Source organism: Triturus cristatus, chromosome 8, assembly GCF_964204655.1.
Source record: "Triturus cristatus chromosome 8, aTriCri1.1, whole genome shotgun sequence".
NCBI classification, from domain to species: Eukaryota; Metazoa; Chordata; class Amphibia; order Caudata; family Salamandridae; genus Triturus; species Triturus cristatus.
Genome location: NC_140591.1, coordinates 1,453,617,240 through 1,453,644,416, shown reverse-complemented (window position 1 = coordinate 1,453,644,416; position 27,177 = coordinate 1,453,617,240). Strand labels below are relative to the sequence as shown.

General features: G+C 46.1%; 1 protein-coding gene across 1 annotated transcript in view; it reads right to left on the bottom strand.

Annotated features, from left to right (window-relative positions):
• RSF1 (remodeling and spacing factor 1) overlaps positions 1-27,177 on the bottom strand; it is a 705,323-nt gene that overhangs the window by 93,186 nt on the left and 584,960 nt on the right. The window contains exons 12-13 of the mRNA XM_085623248.1: positions 25,261-25,334; positions 19,647-19,857 (exon numbers count right to left, since the gene is read on the bottom strand). Coding sequence (XP_085479374.1) covers positions 19,647-19,857; positions 25,261-25,334 — 285 coding nt within the window. The remainder of the gene's footprint in view (positions 1-19,646; positions 19,858-25,260; positions 25,335-27,177) is intronic.

Sequence of the window (27,177 nt, the reverse complement as noted above, 5' to 3'; positions counted from 1 at the left end):
GGCGATCTATGCACAGTGTGTAATCTGCAGCTCATATGCGTCGAACACATGGTTATGATGCCGTTTATCACGGGTGAAAACAACGTGATAAACGCCGCTCACAAATTTTTTATCATCAGAGCACTCGCAAACAATATCTATACCGCAATCGTAACGATCACTTATAGTAATCACTGTAAATATTAATATCACCGCCGTTTTTTAACAATCGCACGATGTCTTCACTGTGAACTTTGTCTTTACTGTTTAGGACCTGGTTCAATGTCCCGGTTTTCTAGCATTCTAACAGGGCGACTCCAGTAGCACATAGGAAGGCGGCCATTTTGTGGATGTTACCACTCCAGTCTTTACTAACATGACTGGGCGAAAACACTCCTTCAAATACCGGCTCCCGCCCAGAGACATGCCAATATGCGGTCTCGAGGGAACCATGCAGGTACATTGACAGAGAGAAGAAACTACCAAGTAAGTCCCTGTTCTTTGCAGGAAGAGCGAGAAACTCTGGCTACACTGCGGTTTTGACCTCAGTACTACCCGGTTGTTTTCACCCGTGATAAACGGCATCATAACCATGTTTTCCGTTTTTCAGTTCCAGTCGGAACCTTCTCACGCCCCCTCCATTGACCATGAGGCACAACTTTGCCTTTTATTAAGTATGTATTATATGTTCTATGTTGTTTGTCATGTACGTAATAAGCGACTACCAGGAGGCTGCATTCAGCTTTTTAAAATAAGAGTGCTGGGCATGTAAAAGGCTGTATGTGTTAAAATGTTATGTCTTTTGTCCTTCATGCACGCCACAGCACAGTCACGAGGATCGACTTTTTTATTTCTTCACTTTTCTACCTTGATGCAGTCACCGCGCGCATATTCACAGCGCCTCTTTACCCTATTCAGGTTCTTAGGCAAGCAGTGTTTCGTTTTCCTTTCCTTTTCAGTCTAGCACGGCGCAAGACACGGCGTTGACAACTAGGCACGCACCATGAGGAATGTCTTCGTTTTGCAGTAATCAAAGTACCCACCGTATTAAGGGCGGGTTGTTTAATTCATAACCCTTGTTTTTTTCCTTTATTTCAGATACTACATGACCTATTAAGTTGTCAGACTACATGACCTATTAAGTGTCGTATGTATTGTTTGCTTATTAGTTAGCTTTTCCAGTCACTTTTTCACTGCACTTTGGAGTGGTACACGCAGGGCTGGACCTTGCGTTGTCCTGAAGAAGATCATTGGGGTAGCTCGAAACATGTTGACCTCTACTAGGGACCCCTGACTCGTAGAAAACAGGTACCCTAGAGACCAACCCCGGTTTTAACATGTCATCTATTAGCAAGAATAAAGTTAATTTGCCCACTAGTTAGATATTTTTAAGTCACTCCACTCCATACACTCCACTGCACCACACATAGTTCCTCACTAAAGTGCTCCTACGTATTACGCAAGTCGCAGCACGTCTCAACCCGCAGCGGGTTGGGATGGCCAGAATGATGAAGCATGTAACCGTGGGGAAACCCCGGTGAGTGAGGGGACTCGAGAAAGGGCATTTTTCCTTCTGTACCGGATTTTCTAGCTCGAACTGAGCGAAAATCTACCCCTACTACTAGGTCCTCTATCCGAGTTTTCGGATATTTTGTATGTTTACGAATTACCGATAAGACCAGAGAAGCAGCTAGCAGCACTGTCTAGAGGACTTAGAATGAGGAATTACTGACGAAACCAGAGGAGAAGCTAACAGCACTGTGTAGAGGACTTAGAATGCAGATAGCAGCACTGTGTAGTGGGCTATGAATGAGGATTTACCGACGGGACCAAAGAAGCAGCAAGCTGCAATCCCTAGAGGACTAAAAATGAGGAATTACCACTGGGAACAGAGACACAGCTGCAGCACTGCATAGAGGACTTAAAATGTGTTAATTACCAACACAACCAGAGAAGCAGCTGCCGCACTGTCTAGAGGACTTAGAAAGAGGTATTATCGATGGGACCAAACAAGCCGGTAGCAGCACTAGTAACACTGATTAGAGGACTTAGAATGAGGAATTACCACTGTGATCAGAGACACAGCTGCAACACTGCCTAGAGGACTTAGAATGATAAATTACAACTTGGTACAGAGAAGCAGCTGCAGCACTGCCTAGAGGACTTAGAATGGAGGAGTTACGGATGACAATAGAGAAGCAGCTAGCATCACTGTCTCAAGCACTTACAATGAGGAATTACCACTGGGAAGACAGCTGCAGCACTGCCCAGAGGACTTAGAATGAGGAATTACCGATGAGACCAGAGAAGCAGCTGGCCACACTGTCTGGAGGACTTAGAATGAGCAATTACCACTGGGAACAGAGACACAGCTGCATCACTGTTTAGAAGAGTTAGAATGAGGAATAACCACTGGGAACAGAGAATGCAGCTACAGCACTGCCTATAGGGCTAAGAATAAGGATTTACCACTGGGGTCAGAGAAGCAGCTAGCAGCACGGTCTAGAGGACTAAGAATGAGGAATTACCACTGGGACCAGAGAAGCAGCTGCAGCACTGCCTAGAGAAGTAAGAATGGGGAATTACCAATGGGAACACGGACACAGCTACAGCACTGTCTAGAGGACTCAGAATGGAGGAATTACTGACAGGAGCAAAGAAAAGAAACAGACACACAGCTGCAGCACTGCCTACAGGAGTTGGAATGAGGAATTACCGATGGGATCAGGGTAGCAGCTAGCAGCACTGTCTACAGGACTTAGAACGATGAATTATTGACAGAGCCAGAGTAGCAGCACTGCCTAGAAGACTTAGAATGAGGAAGTACCGACGCGATCAGAGAAGCAACTGCAGCGCTGTCTAGAGCACTAAGAATGAGGAATTACCACTGGAACCAGAGAAGCAACTCGCAGCACTGGCTAGAGGGCTAAGAATGAGGAATTTTTCACTGGGACCAAAGAAGCAGCTGCAGCACTGCCTAGGGGACTAAGAATGCAGAATTACCTTTGAGACCAGAGAAGCAGTTAGCAGCATTGGCTAGAGAACTAAGAATGAAGAATCACCACAGGGAACAGATGTAACTGCGTCACTGCCGAGAGGAGTAAGAATGGGGAATTAACACTAGGACCAAAAATGCAGCTGCAGCACTGTGTAGAGGACTTAGAAAGGGGAATTACCACTGGGAGGAGAGACACAACTGCCACATTTGTGACCAGATAAAGAATAAGATTTAAAGCTGTTTACAGAAACGGAGCAATGGAGCTCCAAACGAGTGAAACATAATTAATGCTAAAAACGAAAGATTGGGCAAAAGGGAGCTAACGAGTAAAGTCACATTTCCAACATTCTAACTGTGTGACTGCTCAACTCCATCTTCAGTGACCCAGACTCTGTAGATCATAAGTGAAAGCTAAGGTGCGAAGGAGAGAACACAGAGAAACAGTGGGTTGGAGGGGAAAGCAGTAACACTGGTCAGATGCTTGCGTTTGCAACATTTCCAGAACAGGAGGCAGACAATTGGGAAAAAAAATACGTGTGCGAAACGAACGGAAATGGACAGTAGCTAAATGAGCCCTGTAACAGGGCCAGTCGCTCTGGGAGGGAACAACAGATCAAAAGGAGGGACAAATGGGCACCTTCTACCATTCAAAAGTCAGGAATTTAGAAAGGTGTGCGGAACAACCAATGACAAGCGATGGACCAGCTTGAAGCTCATGTACTTAATACACCAAGCCAAGCAGAGCACCGCATGCACACTGCAAGGCTCGACCTAAAAAATCACCATGACGTGGCCAGCACTGTCGCATAATAGCTATTTTCTTGTATGCTTGTAAAAGCAATCTGGACATGGGAGAGAAGGGGGTTAAAAGTAACAGGGGCAAGGGAGGAGGTTAAAACAAACACACAAACAAGGGAGGGAAGAGGGCTCAAAAGCAATATGGACACGGGAGGGAGGAGGGGCGGTTAAAATCAACATGGGCAATAGAGAGGAGTTAAAGGCGACAAGGGAAGGGCAGGAGTTAGAAGAAACTTGGACGAGGGAGTGAAGAAGCATTAAAAGCAATATGGTCTAGGAGGTAGAGGGGTTACAAGCAACACAGACACAAGGGGAAGGAGGGTGGTTAAAAACAACATGGACAACTGGGGAGGTGGGGAGGAGAGTGTTCAAAACAAGACAGACAAAGGGAGGGCAACACAGACCATGGAGGAGTGTAGGAAGCTGGCTCTCTACATGATATTGCCACTAGGTGGTAATACTGTGCACAGATTCAAGGGGTTCCTCAAAAGTGTACAAGGCTCAATGTAAAACCCAAAGTGCTCTATTACTGGTAGTTTGGGCGAGCTGCCTTAGGCCTAACACAGGGGAGTGTAAGACATTCATTGCACAACAGTGATCAATAATGGACACACGACTCAAGAAGGAGATACAGACCAATTTTAGAAGATGATACTTTGTTTGTAAGGTCAAGATCTTCGTAATAAGTTAAGTACGTTTTTAATTAAAATACGTTGCACTTTAAAAAATCAACACAAATTATTTTCCGCACAGTTCAATGTTATCCTATGGGGAAAATAGTTATATGGTTAATCAGGTAAGTACACAACTTACAGTCCTGGTCTTTGGAATCAAAGGTCAGCAGTGGACAGGGTAAGTACCAACACTGCACCACTGCACTGCGGCACAGGCGTGGCAGGGCGCAAAAGTCAAAATAGGAGTTCGTCCCAATGCGTTTCAATGGAGACTGGGGATCCTTGGAGCCACGTTGCTTGCAGGTAAGTGGAACGGTTGTAGGGGCCAAGCTTTGGATGTTAGGAACAGCACGGGGGGACACAAACCAGCACCAAACATACACCCCCAGCAGCACGGCCAGGTGCAGGTAGCAAACACCGTGTCAGGTGCCCAATGCAAACCTATTGAGTTTCTTCTTTTCGGAAACAGACTGCAAGCATTGAACCGGAGGGTCCAGGCAGAACACCAGCAACAACAAAGGTAAGTTGAGGTGTTGGGGGTCACAGGGGTATCGCTGGTCGAGCTCACCAAAACCCATGGGCTACGGGTGCAGGGGTGCCTTAAGACGTCGGATGTCTTCTTACCGGGCCGGTCGCAGTGGGAGGGGACCCTTCAGATTCACATTGTAGACAGCGTCGTGGGGGTCAGGAGAGGTCAGCCAATGCTGGATTCGGAGTCCTGGTCGCTGGACAGACTTCTCTGGGCCACTCAGACTCCGGCCGTGGGTGTCGGGTGTAGACACGAGTCGCAGATCTGTCTGGATCTGGAGTCTTCGTTGTTGGTTCCTTCCAGACAGGTCCGCTTGTCCACGGGAGATTGGAGTCTTATCTGAAGGCAACAGTCCTTCCAGGGGTTTCAGAGATCGCTGGTGGCAAGACAGGTCGCAGGTTAGTTGAAGCTGGACACAGGCCGGTAGGGCTGAGGACAAGGTAGATGTCGTCTTCAGTCTTCTCTGCTAGGTTGTCTTCTTTCTTTGTACGTTGTCGCAAATCTAGCTTCTAGGTCTGGGGAAGCCACATAAATACTAAATTTAGGAGGCGTTTTAGGGGAGTAGTAGGTAGGGCCAATGGGCATCTTACTTGGGGTGACTAAACCCTCTATAATACAACCCTCCTGGGGGAGGGAGGCATTGACCTAGCCCCGATTGGAGGGGGTCCCCCATTTCAAGATGACTGGACCGAAAGGTGTGCCTCACCTCACCTCCCCCACCTTAGGGGTGGAGTTGGCAGAGGTGGGCACACCTCCTATTCTTCTTAAGTTTTCCGACCCAAAGTGGGGGCGTAAACCGGGGGCTGCCATCGGCTGCTAGCAGCAGAGGCTGGGGGTCGTATTACAAATGGGGCAGTCCTTTGAAGCTTTCCTCTTCGAGCACAGGCCCATCATGGGGTAGGAGGTGCGACACCTCTGCCCAGGATTTGCATTGTTTCTGGTCCCAAAGAGCAGGTGCTCTCTACCCAGTGGTCCAGAAACATGTCTGGTGGTGGCTGGCTGCCTACAGCCGGTCAGAGACTACACCAGGGATGGTAGGTTTTATAAGGTGACCTCTGAGGTGCCCTCTGATTACATGGTGCAATAAATCTCACATTGGCATCAGTGTGGATTTATTGTAAGGAGTAGTTTGTTACCAAAAACCAGTGAAGCCATTGTGATGCTGTGGAACTCGAGTTGTCGAGTTCCCAGCACACGTACTCACTGCTTACCTGGCACTTACAATATCAAGGAATGGACCCCAATATTGTAGGGGCATATCTTTTTTCTTTTATGTATTTATTGAATTTTCAAATAAAGCATACATTCTACAATACAGGATCATTGAAGGCAGAGGAAACATACAACATCCCCCTCTACCATCCCCCCCATCCCTCCCTAGTGGAACAGCAGCATAGAGACAGTACACTGTGGACAGCAAATCTGCATTTGACAGTATAAACCAAGATACAGTCAGCATTAGGAGTAGCCCCTCCCACAGAGCTGTGTACCTATTAGCCAAAAGGCCCGCCCCCATTCTAATGAAGCTATAGGAGACGACTGAAGGGCTCACAATATGTCAGGATGGGACATCAGATACTCCGTCAAGGGGGCACAAAAATCTTTTTGACAGCGACTTATTGGAAAGGGGTGTTGCGTATTCTTTCCCATGTAACCAAAATTCCCACGCTGCCGGAACCTCGGCGATGTCTCCTTAATGTCTGGGAACAGACGGACCACAATAGAGTGACCCAGCTTTGGGTGACATTGGGGCTCATGCTTGCGAAACGTAATATAGCCCAGAAATGGGGATCGGGGCAGGTGCCTACCCTGACGCATTGGATCCGAGATATGGACCTTGTAATGGTGACTGAAAAAACTGTGTATGTTCATAGAGGGTGCCCCAGGAAATGGTCCCAGGTCTGGGGTGGATGGAACGTCTACAGGGGGAACATCTGTGAGCCCCCACCGGATGCAGCAGATTCGGACCTCAGTGACCATGACTAGTGGCTCCACCGCTGGCGATGAACAGGGAAGGGAACGATGGTCTGATATCTCTGGGCTGTTTATTTCTCTCTGTGACACCTGTACTGCCATTGCAGCGATACATCGAAACCTTTGTATGCCATGCCTTGCACTAAACGAGTGGTGTTTATTTTCTGTGTTGTTGAGAAACTCAATAAAAATATTTCAAAAAAAAAAAATATATATCTTTTTGACGAGAGGAATCCGGCTGTTCCTCCTCATAAGTCTGCAGTTGCGTTTTACAGAACACCAGGTTCCGGAGCCACTTCTTTACAGTGAGCGACGTTTTTACCCCCCAGCATTCCGCCACCGCCCTTTTAGCAAACAGAGTGGCAACGGCAACAAGTCTCCTGTTGCAGGGCTTAAAATATTTGACATACCCCAACAAACGAACCACTGGAGAGCAGTCCACAGACTCCAGCCCGACATCAGACAGAATGGCCACCACTGCCGTCCAGAAAGCAAATACACTCCCACACAGCCAGGCAACATGGAGAAAGTCCGCATCCTCTGCACCACATCTCACACACATGGAGGTTTCCTTGAGACCATACGTGCATAGCTGCAAAGGGGAATAATATACCTGGTGCAGGAACTTAAAGTGTATAATTCGGAGATTACAATTGGCAGTAAGTCGGCTAGTGAGCCGGCAACACGCGGTCCAGACCTCCGTCGCGACAGGAGCACCCAGCGCCACCAGCCAACGTGAGCAGGAGGGGTGTACCCCATTATCACGTTCACGCTGAGAGGCATTATAGAGTCGAGTAACTAATTTCTGTCGGCTAGCTCCTGTCAGAAGCACCTGCAGAGCGCTCAAGTTGGTAGGTTCAGCAGGGTAACCCGGGTACGCCGTACGGATAGCCTGGCGAACCCGAACATATGTGAAGTTAAACAAAGCCCCACTCAGGGCCATTCTGCGCCTCCCCTAACGTTTTAAATCTACCCTTCACATATAAATCACCCATCCGGTGTATGCCAGCCGCAGCCAACTCTCGCCGGGCAGACGCCTCCCGAGCCGCCGAGATATCGGGGTGGGAGAGTAACGGCAATGAGGGTGCGTATAGATAAGGGAGTTGAGCTCTTATCCCAAACATACGCCAGGCCCACGCCGTGCACTGCGTAGGGTTGATCTCGGTCCGCGGGCCGCCCTGAAAGTGTAGCTGATACCGTGGAGGGAAATGACAGTAATGCGCGAACTGCGCCTGGGCGCACAAATAGTAAAGGCGAAGATCAGGTGCCTCAAACCCTCCTCGTTCGAAGGGCTGCACCAACAAATCCAATCAACACCTTGGCTTCCTACCTCCCCACACAAACGTAAGCAACACAGACTGAAGGGTGCGGAAAAACGCATCGTTCAGCTTGATAGGAATGTTAATAAAGAAGTACAGTAGTTTAGGCAGAAAGACCATTTTTATCACTGCAATCCTGTCCGGCAGGGAGAGGGGCAGGTGGGTCTATCTTGCAACCTGCTCAGTGATGCGAGACACCGTACGGCCGTAGTTTTCAGAGATCTCGATGGCAGGATCCCTGTGCACCCAAACACCCAGATACTTTACTGGGTCAGTGGTCCATGTCAGTGGAAAATCCAACTCCACCTCTTTGGTGAACGCGGTTAGGGGAAACACCACCGACTTAGACCAATTGATCCCCAGGCCAGAGAAGCGCTCAAATTGGACATATTCCCGAAGTAGCGCAGATAGGTGGACCTCGGGCTCTCTGACATATAACAGCATGTCCTCGGCGTAGAGAGAGACTATCAAAGGCCGTTGTCGAAACCGCAGTGCAGCTGCAGCGTGTCGCTGCCGCAGTTTGCATGCGAGGGGCTCCAGTGCCAAGGCAAAAAGCATAGGTGACAGCGGGCAGCCCTGCCTCGTGCCCCCTCCGATAGAAAACAATGAAGACACCCACCCATTTACTCGAACCCTGGCGACGGGCTCACTGTACAGTACCCGGAGCCACTTCAGAAAGAAGGGGGGGGAAGGCCATCCTCTCCAGGACAGTAAACATAAATGACCACTGTAATGAATCGAAGGCCTTGGCCGCATCGAGGAGTACGGCCACCGCCTGAAAGTCGGGCTCAAAATAGTGCAAGGTGGAGAAGAGTGAACGCAGATTATGAGTAGTGGATCGCTCCGTCACGAACCCTGATTGGCCCGGCAGCACCAACAGGGGAATCAAAGGTTGCATTCTGGTGGCAATCATTTTTGCTAGGACCTTTGCATCTATGTTAATCATAGATAACGGGCGGTATGACCCCCACTGATTGGATGGCTTAGCTGACTTTAGGAGTGTGACCAGTAGGGCCTCCCGCAGAGACGGGGGCAGCTGCCCAGTTTCATAGGCTTCCGCATAAACCTCCAAGAGCCGCGGGGCGAGGTCTGCCACAAAAGTCTTATAAAATTCACAGGGCAGCCCGTCCGGACCCACAGCTCTACAGGTCAGCAGTGACAGGATTGCATCCCGCACATCCTATTCATCGAAGGGCTGCACCAGATATTCCCGCTGTCGTACGGAGAGCCACCCAAGCGCCACATCATCAAGGTACTCGTGTATCGCCCCCGGCGGCGGGGTCTCTTTGGCAGCATAGAGGCGAGTATAATACTGTAGCATGACGTTGCAGAGTTCAGCAGTCGAGTGATGGACATCCCCAGTTTCATCAATAAGCTCCGATATTTGCTCCTGGTGCCTCGGCTCTGACAATTTCTGCACCAGGGAGCGGCCAGCGCGACCTCCCTCCCCATAATACCGCGTTGTTTGTATTTCTGGTTTGAATCCAGAGATTCTTAACCAAGCATGCCGTCTTTACATGACGCTGGTGTTAATAGCCCTAGCTGCAGTGTCAGCTGCGTCAAGAGCGCACTTAATGGAAGCGTTGCTTATAAGCTTCCCTTCTGTAATTAGTGGCTCTGCTCCTTCTTTATACTGATCTGGGAGGTGCTGTAGCAGTGTCTCTAGGGTATCATAATGTGCCCTGTCGTATCTAGCCAGAAGTGCCTGAGTGTTGGCAATTCTCCAGATGTTAGCTGCCTGTGCAGCAACCCTCTTTCCTGATGTTTCCAAGACCTTAGACTCTTTGTCTGGGGGAGGAGCATCACCCGTTGTCTGTGAGTTGGCTCTCTTCCGAGCATTGGAAACCACCAATGAGTCTAAAGGTGTGAGAAAGTGGCTCTGTATATACTGTTCCCTAATAGGTACAGGGTGTACAGAGTCCACAGTCCCCCAGAGGCTGATAGAGGTCAAAGTTAGGTATGACCTTACTCTCAAAAGTGGTAGCTTGGTCGAGCAGTAAGGCAGTACCAGAGGACAGTGTAAAGCATTTATTGTACACACTCAGTCAGCAAATGGTTTCACACACTCAATAACTGAACTCTAGGCCAATGATTTGTATATATAAAATATATGCTTGTTTTATTTTTAGAACCACAAAGGGGGTAAAAATATACTTTCTCAGAATGAGAGGTTGAATATAAATACTTTTGTTTCAAGCAATAGATTTGTGTAAACAGTCACAGTTGGTTGCAATAAAACAATCCTATTTCCTAAACATAACAATGCATTGAGCTCAATGGTAAATTCAGGTTATTTGTAATAAATTACTTTTCAGATTACTTTTGGAATTCCAGGTCTGGATCCTAGAACCAGCCTGGGGTCAGTATTCAGAATCAAGTGATGAAAGTCGACTTAATAACTGTAATGATTTTTAAATAATATTTAGCTATTTCAAAAGTTAGCACTTAGAAAATATTTCACAGAAAACATTCAATGGATCTCTATGGCAAGAAATTCAAATTGCAGGTAGAGTACTTTATCGTTACTTTAGTAATCCAGGACTGGGTGCCTAGACCCAGGACTGGGGTCCTTATCAAAAGCAGGTAAGTAATTTCGTTTGCAGAAATGGTACGATTTTAAAAGAATATTTCAAATTTGCAAAAGTAGACACTTAGAAGAAATTTCACAGAAAAGCAGACAATGGTTTCCTATGGGAGAAAAATGAGTTAGAAGTAAGTATAGTTGTGAACACTTTTCAGAGTCAGGGCTGGGCACCAAGATCCAGCACTGGGAGCTCACCTAGGAGCAGGTGAGTAAATTCGTTTTTGTCACTTGGCTGATCTTTGGTGAATTTTTGCAGTTTTGAAAAGTTCACACTTAGAAGATTTTTGAAGAAAAAGCCAGTCAATGTTACCCTATGAGGAAAATGAAGTTAGTGGTTTAAGGGTAAGTACTCGACTGGTAGTGTTGAAATTCCGGGCATGGACTCAGGGGTCCCCCAGTGTCAGGTAGGTACAGTTGGTTCACCCTCAGCGGTTTCAGGACGGCCGGGTGCAGAGAGAGTTGGGCCCAATGTTATCCTATGAGGGATAGGGGGGCCTTGGTTGGTGGCTGCTGTCTGGCAAGCCACGCGGCTGTGGGAGCTGGGCTCCTGGTCACTTACTCAGGGCAAGTGGGGAAGTAGGTTAGTGTAGAGAGGGCACTGCCAGGGCCACTCGGGCGGCTGGGTGCAGGGTGCTTTTGAGCCTTAGGGCGCTCAATGGAAATCAATGGGAATGTTCCGGTTTGGAAAGAGGCTGCAGGCTCGGGGACGAGGATGTTTCAGGTGCCACCACCACTTCGAGAGGTAAGTTGGGTAGTTGTAGGTTAGGTGGGTACCCCGGGATTGGGCACAGGGGGTCGCAGGGCGCCGGGTGCAGGGGTGCCTTTTGACGTCGGGAATCTTACCCTCTGGTTGATCGCGGCTGGGGTGGCACTTGGTTCTGAGGCTGCAGGCTTCTTCCGGGATGTCGAGGGGGGTCCTTGGGTGCCGGACTCTGGGTCACAGTCGCCGTGGGGTCGTCCTCTGGGTCTTTGTCCACTCCGGCACTGGCCAGGCTTGGCTGGTGCAGAGTGAGTTGGGTCCGCGGTCCCGGGCTGGTGCCAGGGATAGCAAGTAGGTTTCTTGAGTAGAGCCTCTACTCGTGGGAGTCCCAGGGGCTTAGAGCTAAAAGGTAGCCAGGTCCTCCGGGGTTGGTGAGGTTGCTGGCCACGTGGGATGCCGCGCTGGTGCAGGTTCGAGAGTCGACAGGCCGGTAGGGCTGGGGCCAAAGCAGTTGGTGTCTTCTTCTCTTTTTAGCAGCTGCAGGGCAGGTCTTTGTTCTTCTTGCTCTTCTTGTCGTTTTTCTATCTGGAATCTCAGGAAGGAAGGTTCAGGGGGCCCCTAAATACTAGATTTAGGGGCGTTACAGGTAGGTGAAGGCCAGGGACCAATGGGTCCTTGTCCTGGGGTGGGTACACCCCCTATCCTGCCTCTCTCCTGTGGGAGGGGGGCAGTAGCCTAATCCTGATAGGGTAGGGCCTCCCATCTTCAAGATGGCGAGAGCCCGGAGATGTGCTTCACCTCGTCTCCCCCACCTGAGGGGTGGGGTGGGCAGGCTGGCACATCCCCTGTCCTTGTATGGGGTTTCCGGCCAAGCTTCCCGCCAGAGTGGGGGGTTGCAGTGGCCTGGGGAAACTCCAACTGGCGGCATGCCTTTGAAGCTTCCCTTTGCTCATCCTGGGGGAGGAGATTTCTCACCTCACCCAGGATGTGCATTGTTGCAGGCCCGGGAGAGCAGGGGCTCTCCCACCCAGGGGTCCAGCAACGTGTCTGCTGTGTGGCAGCCTGGGCAGCCTCAGAGCAGACGTGGATTGCAAGTTAGCTGTAAGGGGGCATCTTCTAAGATGCCCTCTGGGGTGCTTAGTACATTAAATCCTACACTGGCATCAGTGTGGGTTCAATGTGCTGAGAAGTTTGATACCAAACTTCCCAGGCTTCAGTGTTGCCAATATGGTGCTGTGGAGCTCGTGTTTGACAAGCTCTCAGCACCATGTATTCTTAAATGACAGCACTGCACTTACAGTGCCCAGGAATGGACCCGGGTACTGTAGGGGCATAGGGCTCCTGCTCCTGTGCCCACACCATAGGCGTAATGCACCCAGCTAGAGGGGTGGCTGACATATGCCTTGGCAGTGTAGGTGATGGGCATGGTACACAGTGATGTGTGCCATGTCGACTCTGTGTTTTGTCCTGCACCCAGACACTCAGCCTGCAAGGGCAGTGTGTGTGTGTAAGGGTACAGGGCCTCTGAGGGTGGCACAATGAGTGCTGCAGCCCTTAGAGGCCTTCCCTGGTCACAAGGCCCTGGGTACCTAGGGTACCATTTACTAGGGGCTGACATGTGGCTAGGGTTTGCCAATTTGGAGTTTGTGTGGTTTAAGGAAGGAACATAGGCCCTGGGCACCTGATTGGCAGGAACCCAGGGTACACTCAATCGAAGTACATTCAGCAATTTAGCAAAAAGTGGGGGCATACCATGCAAGAAAGATGGCACTTTCTCACAAAAGGCAACTGTCCTTTTATGTAGGCAGGGTCCACAGGAGCCGGCCTATATTTTTTTTCAATTCTAGGGTTGAGGACTCTCGCCCTTGTGGTCTCCTTAAAAATGTCATTAGCTTGTTTGAGGACCCCCTTCAGCATGGGCAGAGTTTTAACAGATCTTTCTGAGGTAGAGAAGGTATCCATTAGAAAGTCGTCCTCAATAGGATCAGTGTGGAGCTGTACGTCATGATTGTTGGCGGCTCTTTCAATTAAGGCATTGAAAGCAGCCGTATCCTCTGTAGGAGACGTTTTCACCACATATGCCTGTGTGTCTGGAGCAGTATGTGGGTCCCCTGCATCAGTATTGTCCACCCAAGGTTGGTTTTGGTCTTCAGGGTCAGTGTCAATAGGATAAGTGCCCTCTATATCATCAGCATCTCCAGCATCCACATTAGAGTGTGTGGGTGAGAATGACTGAGGTTCTGTGGCACAATATTGAAGTTGTTCCACTAGAACTGGTGATGTGGATCTTTTTTTCTTTAATGGAATTTTGTAGGGCTCCATTGGTGTCTCTGTTACTATTTTCCGTTTGTATATGGAAAGTCTACCAGTATTGGCGTCGATAAATTGCCTGGGATCCTCATCGTCGTGAGGTATTGCAACAGCTCTCTTTTCAGTTTGAATTCCTGTCGGTGCCCCGACATTTTTCTTCGGGTCGATAGGTTCTTGTGGGTCGAGACCCTTCTTGGCGTCGAACATTTTTGGTCGCACCGCTGGTGGGAGTCCAAACTTGATGTACGTCGACGCGGTGTGAACCGCGCTGACCGCTTTTGGCTGCGGGGCCGTTTTTGCGCCAATCATGGAAGCCTTGGTTTGGATGCGTAATAACGACTCCGACACCTTCTGCTTTACAAAGGGATACGGTGCCGTGGACTGGACACGGTCCTTCGACGCCTTTTTCGTTGTGGCATCAAGCCCTGTACCAGATGTCGTTTTCTGGACACGGAGACTGGAATGGGGTGGCTCTCGAGGGCCGCTCTCCATATGTGTGTCGACGCTCCTTGGCGTCGATATTTTCGGGTCGGCAACCTTGACCTTGATTGTAGGTGCCGCCTTCGGCTCTACGTTCGTAAGACTCCTTTCGGCGTCGACAGCCTTCTTTTGTGTCTTCGGCTCCGAGGGCTTCGAGGCCTTGTTGCCGTGTAGAGACTCTTTCACTTTCGGTTTCGCTTTCGGTGCCGTTGCCTTCAGTTTCGATTCTCGTTGATCGAGTGATGGCGCTTTCGATACCGACGGCTCTTTAGGATAGTTCGACGCCGGGCATTTATGCGGGGCGGAAGAACGAGAGGAATGATCTTGGGTAAGGCCTTGTGGCGATCCCGCGACCTGAGCCTTATCGAGTGTCTCTTTGGGCCCTGAGTGGACCTGTGGGCGTTGCTCCTCTTCCGAGCTATCCTCTGAGGCCCCAAGGGCCTCTCCGCCGTCTCCTACCTGTTCGACGACTTCATCTTCCTCTTTATCTAGAATATGTTCGTCCTCGGCATCATAGTCGGATTCACGCTCCGACGCCGGATCCGATATCTCTCCTTGAACTTCAAGGTCCACGTCCTCCTCATCTTCGGTCCCGAAGATGTTGTCCGGGTTTGGCGCTGCTTTCTGCGCCTCGAGCCGAGCTGCTCGACGAATGCGAAGTGTTTTCTTCGATCGAAACCTGGAGCACGCCATACAGGTGGCTTCCTCGTGGTTTGGAGAGAGGCACTTGTTGCACACCGGGTGCACGTCGAAGCGAGCATATTTAGCGTTGCAAAGAGGGCAACGCTTGAAGGGGCTATTCGATGTCTTTGGTTCCATCGTTGATCTTGATCGGCTCTGACGTCGAAGGGCAAATGGCTAACTTCGATGAAGATACTCGGCGCCGAACGAAAACGATACCGACGAGTAATAGGCCTAAATACTCTAAGAGCTAAGATTAGGACATCCAAACCCAATGGCGGAAAAAAACAATCTAAGGATGGAGGGGATGCCCATGCGCACTGTAGTCCAGGGGAGGAGCCACCTATCTCGTGATACTTCAAAGACTCTTCCAGGACAACAATGTGCAATCATCCGGACCCAACACTAGGCGGCGATCTATGCACAGATATGAATTCAGCAGCCCACATGCCTCGAACATTATTTTAATTATTATTTTCTTATTTTACATTATATATTTGATGAGATGATACGGAAACGTCTATGTGTATATTTCATACAATACGTTTACCAATACATCATCCTTTTTTCAAGTATAAATGAATTCATTCAGTGTAGTTTCAAGGATTGTTAAAAGTCTTAATTCACCAATTAAACGAAAAAAAGTATTTACCACTTTATATATGGAACATGCAGACATGGCAAGCTACAACAGCCACCTTAACAGATATGTGATCTGCACATTACAATTGAGTATATGTCAGTACTTACACCCCAAAAACAGATATCTATCCTTCTTAGAAAGAACCCGAGATGTACTCATATATAGAATTGTAAGATATATAGGGAAAATATGCCCATTGAATGCATGAAACACTTGTTTAGCTGCATTTATGCTCCAATTGAAACTTTGGTTGCTGTTTTATTGGTTATGTTGCAGTGCGCTATTTAATAATTCCCTGTCTTTAAAGGACTGCATCAGTTCATCCTCTGAATTACTAGGCCTACTTGATTATGTTTTCTGGGTCTGAGGCTACACAATGATCCGCTGCCCTTCTGGCTATGTAGATGCCTATGAGCAAGCAAGAAACGGACTGTAGCTTCCAAATACTAACGAGTATACAGGTAGCAACATATTTCTCATAAAGGCAGCAAACATAACAGCACATCTTAGATGCACGTAGCCAAATGTCAGTCATTACGTAGCTCACAACATTCCTACTGTAAAATAACACTCAAGCTTGCAACAATAAATTCAACTGACAAGATGAATGCATTAAACATAACAAGGAAATGCTGTACAGCCAGCTATGACATGGCTCATTAAAACACTATGGGGTTTTTATACATTTTTGATGAAAAGGGATGAAAGATGAATTATACAGAAAAGGCCCATTTTTGCTAGCACAGCAGCATTTCAGCAACCAAATCAAAATTTCTACAGAAAGTCGATGGAGCATTTTTTATTGAAAGTGCTCTCGCTGATATGTACAAGGGCACTTCTAGTAAATTTGGAATGCTGGGATGTTCCAAAAGGCATGTTGGCACTAAGCATTTTCTTTGTTTTTCTGATGTAATAAAAAGGCTTTGGTTTTCAGTTTCTGAAAAACACAAAAATAGGTACCTGGTGTGCAGCAGGGAGATTTCTCGTTGAGAGTCAGGGACATCTGTTGTTTTATACCTTGGATCACAATGTCTTGCAGACCATGGCAGAAAAACTCATATGAATGCCTGCTCTAAAAAGAGAGTCCATGTGGTGGCTTGACCTCTGGCAAACGTTTTAAGGTGGAGGGGCCAGCTGATGCTACACTTTTGGAAGTTCCTAAATTTCTTCACCTCAAATAGAGGAGAGGGAACAGATCTATAACAATGGACAACAGCTTGTTTACAGCTCATGTCCCAGTTCCATCAAACCCTAAATCACTCTCTAAGAAACAACATCCAAGTGTCAAACAAATCACATTAGACAAAACACCTCACATACATCCAATAAACACAGATATGCCATATGTGCACCACACTTTCATCCGTGATGTGCCACACACTAACATATTACAGAACACAGTTGACGGTCCTCCTGACATAGATCCAAGAACATTCAGACTTACAGTACAGACTTACCATGCGGTCTACCATCATGGCACTCAATAGCACTCACAATCAAAAAGTCTCACAAATCTCCTCCTTTTAGGACCTAGAAAATGTAGATGCAATTGACAAAGTCGTCTGCAGTCAAGAAACAGAGAATGTCAAGACAGATAGAGCTACGAGACCACAATGTGCACCATAAAAATGACATTCACATAACAGAACATAAATCATATCTATATGCGTAATCTTAGAATTTAGACAACTTACTCCAGTTAGTGGGTAATAATTCAAACAACTCCTATGACTATATTATTAAATGTGCATCAATGGAGGGTGTTAATCTTGATTTTCAGAACTGACAGTCATACAACCCAGCAATGATTTTAAGAAGAACTTTTGAGTATTCTAATGCAACTATTTTTTCTATGTTTGTAAAATTAGATGCAACAAAAACTTTGGCTATCATTTTAGGAGATGTAACAGTATCATATGGCTATGTACCTTCATTTTTTGAAAATTAATACAAGAAATCATGAAAATTGGATACTGAAACTGAACGCAAAGCTTTCCAGAGGTGGAAAGGAAGACGGTAATTTCAAGTACACAATGAACAGATTCCATGTCTAATTCTTAGTGAATTAGCTGTGTTTTAAATGAAAAATTACAGCTGCATAGTAGTAGAATCGACCCACCATCTGGAAGAACATAGCATAATTTTCCATTTGCCCATCTGACTGCACTTGCTATTCCAAAGAAATCTTCCAATCCAATGGTTTATCCTCTTGAGAAACACCGAGGAACTGACCAATGGCAACGAAAGTTCTTCTGGACTTTTAAATGGTGTTTGAACTCTACTGCTAACATCTAAAAATGTATCCAATATACAGCTCCCTACTCTTACCAAGCCTTAATAACTTTTGGGGAACTAATATCAGCACGCCTCAAGAAACAAACTAAATAATTTAGTATTTGTGTATTCATTCGCTTCATGGGCACAAAGATGAATAAGGCAAACAGCAAAAGTGAAGCAGAACACCCATGTCCAGCTCCCTGTTGTACATTTATTAATCCTAAACTAACTCATTTATTTGCCAGTTTAGTAGTAGAATTAAATATTTGCTGAATAGACCTAATGAACTGTGAAAACCAGCCTGTTGGGAAGCTGGTCTGATTCTGCCAAAAGAAGCAATCATAATTAACAGGAAACCTGCTTGGAAGTATGACCACAAGGAACATCCATATCCTTTTCTAAGCTCTGGCAATTCACAAAAGGGTTTCTTCTCTCCTGGATGCAGAGTTCAGAAGGGAAGGCACGTTGATAGTCTTTAATTTAAACCCTCTTATTAGTTTTTTAATATAGTAGAATGGGGCGTGAAAAATCGAAATAATTACCTGCACTTATAAAACTTTAGTATGTCACAGTAAGAAAAATGAAGTGACAAGAACAAGTTGCTCAGCTTCTGTAATGCTCTTCCTGTTAGGTACTCTATCCAACCACAGATTTCTTACCTTAGCATATCCCCAGGCACTAGTCTAGATCCAGAAGACTTTTCAGTATAGTAATAGTGCGCTGGTAAGTGGCACCTTATGGTTCCACCTCAACTCCGCTCAGATTCTGGAAGTGACGCCTGGAGGAGCATATAAGCCCCACCCAAGCGAGCTGACATCAGTTTCTTTCTTGACACTATTCGGGCCCTCGTACACAGAGTACAAAACGAATCGCAATTAGGAAATCGCCATTCCTAATGTACACGTTAGGAATAATGATTCCTAATGTGGGTCGCAATATACCTACCTCATGAATATTAATGAAGCAGGTCTCAATTTGCAACCCATTAGAAATTGCTGCCATCACAGGGATGGTAGCCTGCTGGGGTCAGCAGACCACCACGGCTGTGATCGCTTTTTTAATAAAGCATTAGGAAAGCAATACTTTAAAGGAACACAGGATGCATTTCAAAATATAAAATGAATCCTTTAAGTAACATGTTTTAAGATTAGGAAGAAAATATTTGTTTCAACATTCACACAGCATAAGTGGTCCTGGAGGACACCTTCAGATTTGCGAATGGTTACCACAACCGCTGAGGTGTCGGTAAAAAATTAATGTTTTACAACTGTAATTAAGTCACAAAACAATCATACATAGCACTGCAATTCGGTACTTGGAAGGGACGCTCTAAACACAGCCTTTCCAACTACCAACTCGCTAAACACAAACTGCACGATAACATGTTACTGAATCACAAATAGTGCTCTGTGCATATAGAAACGCATTTTTGCAGTCGAATCATGCCGTTTCCGACCGTAAAAATACTTTTGTACATATGCCCCCTAAGAGTAGGGGGAGAGGGGTCCATGCTCATTAAATAAGACATAATAATGAACACAAGAACTTAATTACAGACAGAGTTGTATGCAAGAGGAGTATTGACTATCGCACAGTCTTACAAATTATTTACTTTCTTCTCCATGAGGTTCTATTAAAACAAACTAAAAACATTTATAAACAGGACACTTTTTACAGTCAATGAGAAATGTTTAGCATACCCATCACTGATCCTAAATTCATCCTCACTTTCATCTTCATCATCAACATTGCTGTCACTGTCAAGGTCATTCAGTCGTCGCCTTTTTTTGCGTTGTATGACAGCAACCCTCTGAGGCCGTTTGCTTTCTTTTTTTTCTTCTTCGAGGATAGTGGCCATGTCCTTTCCACAATGGGCTGTGATATTGGCCATGTCTTTCCCTATGCCAAACCCTAAAACGTGAGGAGACATGAGACACTTGATTCCTTAATTTGCAATTTCTTATGTAACCAAATTGTCAAAGTGGATTATTTTATGCTAAACATGATGGCAAGAAGGAATCCACAGTAGTTTCTTCAAGATCAATGAAAGTTGATGAGCAATATGACATTACAATTCCATTACAGGGATCAGATCTGTTTTAGAAAGGTAATAAGAAAATGTTCACTAACATTTAGTCTATGGACACTAAGATTACAGACTGAAAATGCCTCACCTCCTGCGTTTTAATAAAATCTTAGTATTTCTGTGCTTGCCAGATGTGCATACAATTTTATTTTTGACCATCATGTCTCTCCCGCTCTGCAATTTAAAGTTAAAACTGATAGTGATATTCTCGAGTTTGTTTTACTCAAAGTTCGACTGAATGCAATACAATGATGTACTAAAGTGGGAAATTCAAGGTGTCTCATAAATATGTGTAACTGTAACAAGTATTTCCAAGGTCTTCGCATTTGTATGTTAGGATGAATTTGTCAGAGGATATAAAAATAACAATATATTGCTGTTATTATTCTGTAATTTGGTTACACTAAAACATATGTATTATATGCGTCTGTCACTCAGGCTCTCCGATACTGCTACATTAATTTTTTTCTATTAATATTTGCTGTTTATGATTTGCTTTTTATTTCTGTTTTAGGGAAGTGGCTGCCACAGCTTCAACTAGTTACTTTGCTTCAGTGGACATCATTTGACAGGCAAGGACAACAGACAATGTAAACAAGCTTTGCTCTGACACTGCACCAAATCTTAATATTTTTTCTTCCATCCTTCTCGGCTGGGTTAGAATTGCCTGCACTAGCGGGCAGGACAGCAGAAAAGCTTTTATAAAATAACACTATCACTTTAGGACAATCTCCATGTCAACTTTCACCCAGAGGTGTGAGCTCTACCCTATTAAAGTGAGGCAACAACTGTGGCACCCAGTTTATACACAATTGTTTTCCCAACACACCATGAAGGGTTGTAGTACACTAAATGCTGATTGAGGGAATGGCCGGGAGGCTGTTGTAAAGGAAGGCGAGCAGGACTAACCACTAGAATAGTCAGTACCATGCATCTCTCCCTGTTTCCCAAATTGTAGGAAAGACAGACTATACACATTAAAACACCTAACAGATAAAATGCACCATGTGCCCAGCCAGGCTTTGAGCAAATTAACTGTGCAGAACTTTCTAGACAGAAGCTGTGTCAATAATTGAAGATGAATCTAGAAAGAAATACTCGCAATAAGAAGCAAAATAGCCAATACTGTTGTTCTTACTGATGTCTGGACTACAGACGTGCCTTTGGAATGGCAGTGATGCGGTCTTTGGTCTGGTTGAATAAGCATGATGTGTATGGTGCTCTCCGGTCAGAAGGTTTGAAGATTTGGAAATACAAGACATTATCCCCCTGGTGATAGTGATTTTAAGATTTGAACTGCTTTATGTTATGTTATGTTAGGAGCTTTTATATTGCGCACAGCTGCCCCAGCTAAGGGGCGTCCTGCCGCATGACCGGTAAAACACAACTGACACTGAAATAGCAAATAAAAGAGGGGGCCGAAGAAAGGGGAACGGAATTTAGAACAAGAGGGTTTTTATAGCTTTCCGAAACAGAAAAAGGTCATCCATCACGCGAATCTCAAGTGGAAGCGAGTTCCAGAGCACCGCTGCTTTTACCCGAAAAGCTCGACCGCGCACTCGACTGAGCTTAAACCTCGGAACTACAGCCAGCGCTTGGCCCATTGATCTTAGAGAACGGGTCGGAGTGTAACAGGTTAAAAGACACGAAAGGATCTGGGGGGCTAATCCCCTCATAATCTTAAAAGCCAGGCATAAGACTTTAAAATGGATTCTAGACTTTACCGGCAACCAGTGTAACGATCGAAGAGTACTTGAGACCGAGCAAGACCTAGGCAAGCCAACTACGGCTCTTGCTGCAGCATTTTGAACCCGCTGAAGGCGGATAATTTCTGCCTGGTTTGTCCCTATCAGGAGCGCGGTGGCATAGTCCAGACGAGATATGACTGTTGCCTGAGCCACCAGCTGCCTGGTAGGGGGGTCGAAAAACTTCAGGATAGGTCTTAAACCCCGAAGCACCCCAAAACAGCAGGCTGCAGTTTTCTTGGTATGCCCAGCAAAGCTCAGAGATGAGTCCAACCACACTCCCAAATTTCTCAACTCCGCAACCGGAGTTGGAGAAGGCCCAAGTTCCGGAGGCCACCATCTCTCCCCCCAGAGTTCCTTACCCCTCCCTACCACCATAACCTCAGTCTTCTTCGCGTTGAGCTGGAGAGAGTTGGCATTCAACCAGCTTGCCACCGCTCTCAGACCATTCTGGAACCGAGGGGCATCCACGTCCGCATCCCCGCTGATAGTAACCTCCACCTGAGTGTCGTCCGCATATGATACCATATACATGCCCCACTGCTTGGCGACATCAGCCAGCAGTCTCACGTAAAGATTGAATAACGTGGGACTCAGCGAGGAACCCTGCGGCACCCCTAGGTCCAGGGGATGGAATTTGGACTGATACGGTGGTATAGCAACGCAGAAAGACCGGTCGGCAAGAAAGGAACGGAACTACTGAAGGGCTAACCCACCAATGCCAATCTCCTCCAGGCGATGTAGAAGGATGCGGTGAGAGACAGTGTCGAAGGCGGCGCTCAGATCTAATAATACTAGCGCCGCCGTCTGTCCCCCATCCAGCACCGAACACAAATGTTCAACCATGGCGAGGAGGGCTGTCTCCGTGCTATGCCCAGCCCGGAACCCGTTCTGGGTAGCATCCAGAATGTTAGCACGGGTGAGATGGTCGGCGAGAGCCTGGTTGACGTGGGCCTCCACCAGTTTTGCCAGCCAAGGAAGCAGAGAGATGGGCCGGTAGCTCTCCAACCTTAAAGGATCCAAAGATGGTTTCTTCAGGATAGGAGAGACTACTGCACGCTTCCATTTAGCTGGAACGATGCCCGTAGCCAGCGAGATGTTAATCAAAGAGCAAATCGTGGACCGACCCACAAAAGACTGATCCCTAAAAAGGGCAGATCTTACCGGGTCCAGAGGAGATCCAGATTTGACCTTCTGGGCCAATTTATTAAAAACCTCAGGGAGGAGCAGAGGAAAAGAATCCAACAAATGAGAAGCGGGAGTAATGTCCAACGGCTCCGGGGGAAACCCCGTGCAGCGAAAGGCCTGATAAATGCCCTGCACTTTTTCCAAGAAGAAAGATGCTAAAGCCTCACAATGAGAAATAGAAGCTATAACCGGAGAAGAAATTCTTTTTGACAGAAGATCTTTAAGAGCCTTGAATATGGTTTTAGACGGGTTCTTGCTGTTGCGGAATTCCAAAGAGTAGAACGCCGCACGAGCTCTGCAGATGGCACGATGATAAATCTTAACGGAGGCCAGATACACCGCTTTCTTAGCCGTGTCATAAGACCTCCGCCATTCTCTCTCAGCCCGCCTACAATTCCCCTTCAAAGCACGTAAAGCGCTGTCGTACCAGGGATTCGACCTTCTGGGGCTCAATTTACCTGTAGTAATAGGAATCAAAGAGTCAAGCGCCCTGGTAAGCCATTGACAAAACCGGTCATAACCCGTTTCAGCGTCATCCAGGGATCCTAGCGGATCGATAGCCAGAAGATGATGCAGGTCCTCTAGCCTAAGTTTACTCCAATGCCTTCTAGGGACTGATCTAACCAGAGGAGTAGAGGGACTATCAGGCAAGGAGGCCCGAATATCCACAAGGAAATGATCAGTCCATCCTACAGGTGACTTATTGCCTGATGATCCCATTACACATAACAAAGAGAAAGAAGTTTGAGTTTTGCCCTTTTCTAGGTTAACTTTTAGTGCTCTGTAAACAGCTACACTTTGAAGAAACATAGGATCTAGGCCAGGGTTCTCCAACCTTTTATGTAATAAGTGCTTGTTATACTCAACAAACATCATTGTGAGCTATCAATAATATCAGTGTTGTAATAGTGACTACATCAGACACGATTACATTAGTGGCCCCCGTACTGAAGAATACCAGCAGTGATCCTATCAGTGCATCAGGGGGGTTGCCAGCAGGAAAAAAAGGATTTGTCACTTTGGAATGCCTATACGTAGGTAATGCATTCCAGCCACAGCTACAGTGCCCTGGCACAAAAGTAATCATATTAGTAATAAGTCTCCCCTAATGATTTATCACTCAAAAATCAGCTTTTAAAATATTTTGTAAATTCACCCACTTTTCTCAAAACATCAGCATTTGAGTGCTGAAAATTCACACTTGGAATACACATTTTTGTCATACATATGTTAATTTAACCAAGCAACAAGTTCAAATTTAGAAACTGCGATGCACATAGGAGAGCTACTGGCAGGTAGCTGGAAAGCTACCAGTAGCTCACAAGCTACTCGTTGGAGAAGCCTGGTCTAGGCTATAAAGATTAGAATATACTTTAGTTTAAACTTTTATCATTTAAAAGTGGGTCCTGCCAAAGACCAGTTCTTCGAGGTGATTGTCCTTGCCATGGCTTGGAAAGGTTGTATCAGTCTGCTCTATTTGTTTTATCTGGCCTGCCTTCTTTGTCCTCCAGAGAGACTGACAATCTGTAATTGTTCTGTATAATGGATGCATTCTTTTTCTGTGCAGTTACTCAAATGTAGGTTCTGTCACTCAATCTGAGTTACGGTGGCTAGTTCCCTATCATGCTAGGGTATGAGATGAATGGAGGAGATGCAAATGGAATGTTTTTTTTAATTTTTATAAATCTGTTTATCGTTTTATTGAACAGTGACACGACAAAAAACAATAAAAAGGTAATACCAAACACAACAGACACCGATATCTTGTAGTTACTAAAGTGCCTTGGATTGGAATTATAATTTTAGGGCACAGGGCTGGAGCCCTTCTTACATACTTGGCAGAAATTACTTTCAAAGCAAATGCTATTTCTCAGGAATGCTGTCTGGGTTTGAAACAAATCACTGCACCAAAAGGTCTTATGCATGAGAAGTAACATATTTCCAACAATTTAGACTGTGGCACTCCAAATCGGGTAAAATAGAAATGATCATTGTCTACTTACCTTGCACAATTATACTGTTTTCTCCCCTTACTATCCTACAAAGCTCTCTGAAAGATGAACCCTTATGCATAATATAGTTTCAGATCATTTATTATTCTAGATTTCAAACAGTTTAAGTCCTTCCAATTTCGTAGTTGTCTTTCACAAACAACAATTCAGCTGAAACCCAAACTTGATATGTATCTTTTAACTTGTGCTATTTACTTTTCTTGCTCTCTGCACTTATAAAACCATTGTTACTGAAATTTTAGTTCCAAATAAACATGCTAAATAAGCAAAATAAATAACATACCACCCCCTCCTCCTTCAGAATCTCTGATATCATGTTCTATTGCTTCATCAATCGCTTCATCAAATTCATCAAATCTAAAGACAAAGGAACAAGAAAAGGATACCACATTAGGTACAATGTTTTAAGGTAAAACTTTACTGTTGTCATTTCCAATAATGTCCAATGAACAAGTTACTTACCTTTGGTAATGCAGTTTCTGGTGGATACTATTACTGCGGATTCTTCACCTTTAGAATATCCCCGGGAGCCAAACTGCATGAGGAAGCTTTAAAGAGTATTTATCCCATGCACCATGCCACACTGACGCAGTTTTGCTCCGATAGGGATGATTGAGTCACATTTAAGCATCACCCTAGCGCGTCAGTGTCAGTTTCTTTTTTGACTCTGAATGCGCCCTCGGACGTGGAGCTCAACAATAATTAGAGGTGCCAGTGTTCATATCTACATCCTGAGACTTTTTTGGATGAAAAACAGGGAGGGCAGTGAGTAATCTGTGGTTACATTGAGTAACCATCAGAAAGAGCATTACCGAAGGTTAGTAACTTGTACTTCTAATGGATACTTCTACCTGCAGTTTTCTCAACTTCAGAACAGATACTAAAGTAGTATTTCCGAAGGGGACGGTGTGGGGGGTGGGGGTGGGAGAGCTGTGGAATGGCTCAGATCAATAACTCCTGCAGGACCAAACGGGCAATATATCCATCCCGTTGGACCTGGCTATCTAGGTAGTAGTGCTGGGTGAACATGTGGACTGACACTAGGTCGCAGCCGATAGATTTCAAGGACAGGCACTCTGTGTGCCTGCGCAGTGGTAGCAGCACTCGTCTGGTGGAATGGGCTCTCAGTCTTTTTTGAGGTTGCTCCTTAGCTAGTGAGTAGCAGATCTTAATGCAGAGGACTCTTCACCCTGACAATAGTTTTTTTTGCACTGGTTTGCCTCTCTTTGTCCCATAGAACCCTAAAAAACACTGATCGTTCACCAAATGGTCCTTAGTGGTTATGACTTAAAGCTCTTATGAGGTCATGTCAATAGCGTCTCTACTCCTCTTTCGAAGGGTGATGCGGAGCAAAGAATGCTGTAAGAGTGATGGACTGCCCCACATGAACTGCAGTCATAATGTTTGGCAAAAAAGCTGCCCAGATCCTCAACACCACTTTATCTTAGTAAGGCAGCTGCATCAAGAGAGCTTGGAAATAACTCATGTGACTAACCAAAGTCCCGGTAACCAGTAGCCCAGTCTTCAGCCACAAGATGCTGTTGGCAGCTGTGCATTAGCTTGAATGTAGTCCACTATAAAGAAAGTGAGCACCAAATTGAAATCCCACTGTCGCATCACAAAGGGCTTCGCAAGAGTCAAACCTTATAGAAGCCTCAACACAGCAGGTGATATCAACAAGGGTGGCTGGTCTGGTAAATGTAAATGGGCTGAAAGGGCAGACAAATAAACTTCAACAGTGCCCACTGCAAGTCCTTGCTGGGCAAGAGATAAAACAAACAAATGAGGTGCAAATTATGCAGGATTGGATGCAGAACCATTCCCTGCTGCATGATAGTCGGTTCCCGAAGTTGTAGCCTGATCAGAGGACAGATGTTCATGCTCAGAAGTTCCAGCTACCATACTCTCTTCACCCAATTTGGAGCCAAAAGGATGATTCAGGCCCAGTCGTTCCTGATCATCTTTAGAACTAGGGCTAGGAGAGGCAGTGTCAGAAAGGCGTGAAGGAGTCCCATGTTCCACTACTCTATCAAGAATATGTCTCAGAGAGAGGGCTTTTTTAGAAACACCAGCACACAAAAGTTTCGATACTGTGCATTCTTGGCAGTGAAGAAGAGATCCAGACAGCGTTCCTTGAAGGTGCCCAGCGCCACCTCTGGGTGTTATGGCCATCTGTGATCCGCCAGGCCCCAACACCTGT